At 41.5% G+C, this 6,000-nt stretch overlaps 1 protein-coding gene across 1 annotated transcript in view; it reads left to right on the plus strand.

The window, feature by feature from the left end:
* The window catches only part of clcn2a (chloride channel, voltage-sensitive 2a), a 44,484-nt gene extending 38,484 nt beyond the window's left edge, over positions 1-6,000 (plus strand). Inside the window, 6 exon segments of the mRNA XM_038718028.1 lie at positions 1,820-1,888; positions 2,470-2,508; positions 2,601-2,696; positions 2,698-2,706; positions 4,357-4,443; positions 4,605-6,000. Coding sequence (XP_038573956.1) covers positions 1,820-1,888; positions 2,470-2,508; positions 2,601-2,696; positions 2,698-2,706; positions 4,357-4,443; positions 4,605-5,120 — 816 coding nt within the window. The 3' untranslated portion in view covers positions 5,121-6,000.

Below are 6,000 nucleotides of genomic sequence, written 5' to 3' on the forward strand. Positions count from 1 at the left end.
TCTTCAGCCACACAAACAGCTCTGTGAGACTGTACTTTGGCGCAGCTGTCCTTTGAGCTAAATGCTAACCATCAGTGTTAAGACCCTGGCTAAATGGAAGATACATAACGGACAAAACAGTGCTGAATAAACTCAAATCTGAGTTTATTAAATAAAGCTGTAGTAGGTCATTTATTTCAGAAGCATTTTTGTTATATTTATTAAAATTTGCTGTACATCCAGACCGCAATCAATAAAACAAATGCTCTGAATAAAAAAAATCCGGTATCTGTGGCTGTTGCAGGACTGTAATAAGCACAGCCAATCATTTTATAATTATTTCATGCTGTTCGTGATAGGCTGATCCTTCTGCCTGTCTATCTGCCTACCTGCGCACACCCTGTCGTCGAGGCTTCAGGGACAGGGTCTGGGTTTTTTTTTGGTTGGATACTTTCAAAATCTAGCAGTCTCTTGCTAGTTGATCTAACATTACGCACCCCAACTTTAAGGCTGGCAGGCCACGGTGCCAACTCTGCTTCACAAACACAATTTACGAGAGGTCCAAACCGGTCATAGCAGTCATGTGCAATTGGTCTGCTGTTATCCCAACCAAGCCTTGTGGAGGTGTACAATTTTGTCTCTAGTGTCTTTGGACAGCTCTTTGGTCTTGGCCATGTTAGTAGTTGGATTCTTACTGATTGTATGGGGTGGACAGGTGTCTTTATGCAGCTAACGACCTCAAACAGGTGCATCTAATTTAGGATAATAACTGGAGTGGAGGTGGACATTTTGAAGGCAGACTAACAGGTCTTTGAGAGTCAGAATTCTAGCTGATAGAAAGGTGTTCAAATACTTATTTTCCTCACTGTATATATATATATATATATATATATGAAATGTCATGGTAATCCATAGTTGTCGAGACATTTCACTAGAAACCAAAAACAATGGTTCAGCAAAGAGCTGCAACAAGCTGATTTAATAGTGTGTGTGATCCTGTCAGTGTAGAAAATGATGGGTTTTTTCAACCTTAAAGCTACTTAAAGGTTCAGTGTGTAAGTTTTAGTGGCATTTAGTGGTGAGGGTTGCAAATTGCAACTAACGGCTCAATCCTCCCTTTGCAAGAGAACAGGACAAGCCACACTGACACGTCTGTCAGCTCTTATGCTAAATAATACGTGTGGTTCTCCATTTGTCCAAGTTCCTCTTCTTTAATTTCTAAGTCGTCTAACCAGACGACTACTACTACTACTTGGTATTCTCATTTTCTTCATACGTTTTCAACGTAGTGACAAAACACGCTCTGAAGAGCAGTTTATCCTTTCGGCTACTGTAGAAACATGGCGGCGCAACATGGTGAAGTCCATGTAAGAGGACCCGCGGTGTATGTAGATAGAAATGGCTCATTCTAAGGTAATACATAAAACATAACGGTTCACTACCACTGAAAACATAGTTTCAGTTTCTGTCAATAGATCCTCCTAAATATTACACACTGAACCTTTAAGGGGATATTAAAGAGAAAACACAAGGGCTCAAAGTGCTTAACAAAAATGTTAAAATGTAAGGTGTTCAGAAACCTTTATTCTGGCAGTGTATACCATCCAATGTTGTATTAACATTGGGTTTCTTGTGCAGATCTTCTGCCCTCACCTTCATCTATGGTGTAGCAATTATACCCTTTCAGCAACATTGTGCTCACATCACAGGGACTTCTCCCAGTAGAAGTCACACTGGGATCCAATGTTGCGGTGACAACATGTAAGGGGCTAAAACTGTCCAGTACCTGATGCTATGTTAATGTTGTGCTGTGTTGATGCCTTCTCTCCCCAACTGGAAGAGCCCGGCTGGGCCGGCTCCTCCTGACAAAAGAAAGCTCAAGCCCAAACGAGTGAGGATCTCCATGGCGGTAAGATTGTCTGCCGCCTAGAGACTGTTGCTTAGTAACCGTTGCCTTGCGACACACACGTAATGAGTGCGGGGCCAAAATATTTGTGGTGCACCAACCAGAGCATTAGAGTGGCTTTGCAGAGAGAGCGAGAGAAAGTGTTTGTGTGAGAAAGTGGGAAAGGTTTTGTCTTTTCAAAATAAACTTGTTAAACAAAATGTCAAATCAGCTTTCACTATAAACTGATTTGACTGATGGTTTGTGCTTGTTTTGTGTGTGATTATGTGTCTTTAAGAATTTGTTTTGTATTTTATTTAAAGGTGCTTTATTCTTAGTTTTTTTTACTTTTGACCCATAAAACAAACTTTTCCTCACCTTTACCTTGGAAAAGCGGAAAGTGATTTATTAGGTTACAGCTCTGTATTTCACACTGACACCAACAAATAGACAGATCCATGTGTTAATGTGTATGTGTTGGTACACTATGAATATTTAGTGTACATAATTGTGTGGAGTTTGCGTGTACAATCGCACTTTCTGTATATAAACCTTTGTGTGTATAAACAGGGACAATGTATGTCTTACTGCATTTTGTCTTTTAGGACTCTACTGAAGTGGAAGACTGCATGAGCCCATCAGACGTGAGACTCCACACTAACAGAAAATATGCAAAAATTTGTTTTACAATTTAAAGTTCAGAAGCTTCAGTGTCTTGTCATCCTTCTGGTTGCAGATAGCAGAGTGGGAGGAGCAGCAGCTCGATGAGCCGGTGGATTTCAATAACTGCAAGATTGATCCCGCCCCCTTCCAGCTGGTGGAACAAACATCTCCTGCATAAGGTAGAACATCAATGAAAAGCCCTGAACAAACTGTAAGATTAAATTAACCTTTTTACCATAGAATCCTATTTTCCTCATCATATATGATAATAAACAATAAATTCCCATAAAATGTGCCAACCCTATCTATTTTAACCAGTGTTTTTAATTTCTGACAATATATTTAGCAGTTACCTCACTGAGCCCTGTTACAGGTGGACATTTCATATGTAGTTTCATTGTGAGTTTAACCACTATAACCTTTCTGGTGTTACAGCTTAACATATGTGACATGGCACTAACACTGCAGGTGTTATGAGGTCCATGAAAGTTATGAGGTCCATGAAAGCCTGTTGAGTATGTAAACGGTCGACAGTTCTTTGAACGAATGTGCGTAGCTAATGACTCAAAAAAGGGCATCAGGTGCTAATTTTTCATCCCATGAGTGTGTAGTGATGGAAGAAGTACTCAGCTCTTTTGCTTATGTAAAAGTAGCAATGCCGCAGTGTAGAAAAAGTAAAAGCTATACATTCAGAATAATAATGGATTATAATTATAGATGTATTAATGTGCACATCACTTTTATTGTTGCAGCTGGGCTAATTTAGCTACTTATATACCACTGATATACCCCCCAACGCAGCCCCAACTCTTAACGCTCCTGAGCTCCATGTGTGGAAACCAACTGCAATGCTTTATCTATCCAGCAGGAGGAGCAGTGATTATGGAAGCAGACATGATTTTCTGCCATCAGACTGCTGTGACCATTTTAGTTTGCTGCTGGGCATTTTAACTGAGCAGTTGCGCCTGAAATCAGCCCTCCTTCCCATATTTGATGTGTAGGGAGTGTGCGTCCCACACAGAGCATACTTTTAGTGAAGCGCTTGTTGTTGTCATACAATAAGATTATAGAAATATTATGCTGAAGTGTTTTGTAAAACACTGATACAGATGGTCGTTGTTATGCATTATAGGTTATTATTCAAATTTAGAGAGTGAGCAAGCCAGGCAGCTGACAGAGACACACCTCTAGTTACTGATTATGCTTTCCATTCTGTGCCAGGAAAGCTCTAAGAGAGGATTCAACAGAACTGTGTGTGAAAAATGAAAGCAATACATGTTGGGAAATTAATAAAATACAGTTAGAAATAACGATGTGTAGCTGACACTTTCCGCTGTTAACAAGACATATCATTTTTCTAGACAGAGCGGGCTACACAAACTGACTTTTTGTGAAGTTACCAACAGTACAAAGCACTTTTCCTGTGAACATTGTGAAGTGAAAGTTAATTTTAGTGTACTTGTAACCATTTAACGGTGACTCTTGGGTCAGGAGCATTACTCCAAATAAATCACAACCTCTGATTGTTGCACGCTCACCCTATTTCTACCAACTGGAAAGGAAAAAACACAAAGCCCACCTCCAGTGCAGAGTGAACCTTAAATGGTTTCAGTTTCACTTTCATTCATAAAACTGTTATTACCTAAGGGTGGGTTGGTGTCCAAAGTGTAGTCCGCCTAGTCTGACACAGTGACCATCTGACAATGCAAAAAATATTATGTTGTCTGACTCTGGTCTAACATTTTCCATAATCCTGATCCAAAATGCAAAGGAAACCCTTCTCTGAGTCTGTATCCAGGCCATGACCCACCTCTCCTCTTCCTCCACAGACTCACACTATCTTCTCTCTGTTGGGTCTGGATCACGCCTATGTAACCAGCATGGGGCGTCTGGTTGGAGTGGTCTCTCTCAAAGAGGTGTGTTTCCTTCAATTGTTAAAGCTTCTGATATGAGAATGTTTTCTGTATATGATCACTAATGCTTGTTGCCTTTTCTCTTTTTTTTACCTCATTTTTTGACTTCCACTGGCTCTGCTGTCTTGGTTTTGTTCCTACTGGCTGTGGCTCTGTATCTCCAGCTGCGTAAAGCCATAGAGGGCTCAGTGACTGTGACAGGGGTTAAAGTGCGCCCTCCGTTGGCCAGTTTCCGTGACTGTGGGAACAGCACAAACGTATCTGAGGTAACAGAACTACACAAGCTGTGCATCCGCCACAGGGGACTCTCATTACCACGGGAACCCAACCCTCCTGACGTGGAGGACCATCCAGATCTCCCGTACAAAGAGATCCCTGTCAACTTCTCGGACCAATCGAATTTGCAGTTTGAAACCAGCCCCGGTGACATCACAAATCAGTTGTCAGAGTCGGTGCTCCAGGAAAGCCCCTCGTTCACAGAGGACCAATCAGAGTTCACTTTTGACTGCAGCCCCTCCCACACTGAGGAATCAGAGCTGGCCTGTGACTATGACCCCCCCACCCACACTCCTGAGCTGGACGAAACAGAGCAAGAGCAGGGGAGTCCATCTCTGAACAAGGATCTATCAGAACCTGAGGGAGAGGGTAGCCCCGCCCACACTGAGGATCAATCCAAATGATCAGAGGGAATCCATACTATCGCCTCATGAATGTTGACGTTTCTTACATTTGTAGGGGTCACTCTCACCTACAAGTCCAGTCTAGATACCGGTGTTTCTAACGTTGTTGTGGCGTGAGTGAGTGAGTGAGAATGAGCGTGCGTAGATGTGAATTTTAGTATTGTGTTTCAAAATGTTCAAATGCCTGGATAAAGCGTGTTGTCATGGATCAAGCTGGTTTTATTCTGTATTTGGGTTCAATAATGTGTTTGACTGTTTATTACTTTCTGACTTCCCTGCCCTGTTTGTGGCTGTTTCACTCCTATTATAGACATAGATCTTTTTAAGGGGAGCTCCACTAATTTTACACATCAAAGTATGTTTAGAGGTCTTTGGAACTGCTACTCCATAAGTGAATAAAGTCGTAGAAAGCCTTCTTTGGCTCTAGGGGGAGCTGTGTGAAGATAACCTGAGGTGATGTCACTTGAGTTAGTGTCAGTGGGGGAGGAAGACTAGATGAAGATGTATGAAAATAAAAATATGTGAGTTAGACAGAATGAGCTTACCAGACCCCTGTAGCCCGCACCTCATCTCTGCCTGAGACTAGCAGCTCAACATTACCGCTACTAGCACAACACACCTTAATCTCTGACCGAACTGTCGCCCGGAAAAGTTGTATTGTGGGTAATGTAGGCACCAGGTTTTGACAAGAAAGAGGAATGTGTGGACTGGAAAAGACAATATCTTTGGTTCTGCTACATGAATTTACATCCTTGTTTTCGGCAGACACTGTTATAGGAGTAAAATACTAAATCAGTGAAGTTCTCTTTTAAAAACAAGTAACATATGAAGTTTATTGAGTTTGAAAGTACATTCTTGGCCTTGGAAACAGCAGTTTACG

The sequence above is a fragment of the Micropterus salmoides genome, unplaced genomic scaffold (assembly GCF_014851395.1).
Source record: "Micropterus salmoides isolate LMB-PRFRI ecotype aquatic unplaced genomic scaffold, ASM1485139v1 Ms_hic_scaffold_14, whole genome shotgun sequence".
Lineage (NCBI taxonomy): Eukaryota > Metazoa > Chordata > Actinopteri > Centrarchiformes > Centrarchidae > Micropterus > Micropterus salmoides.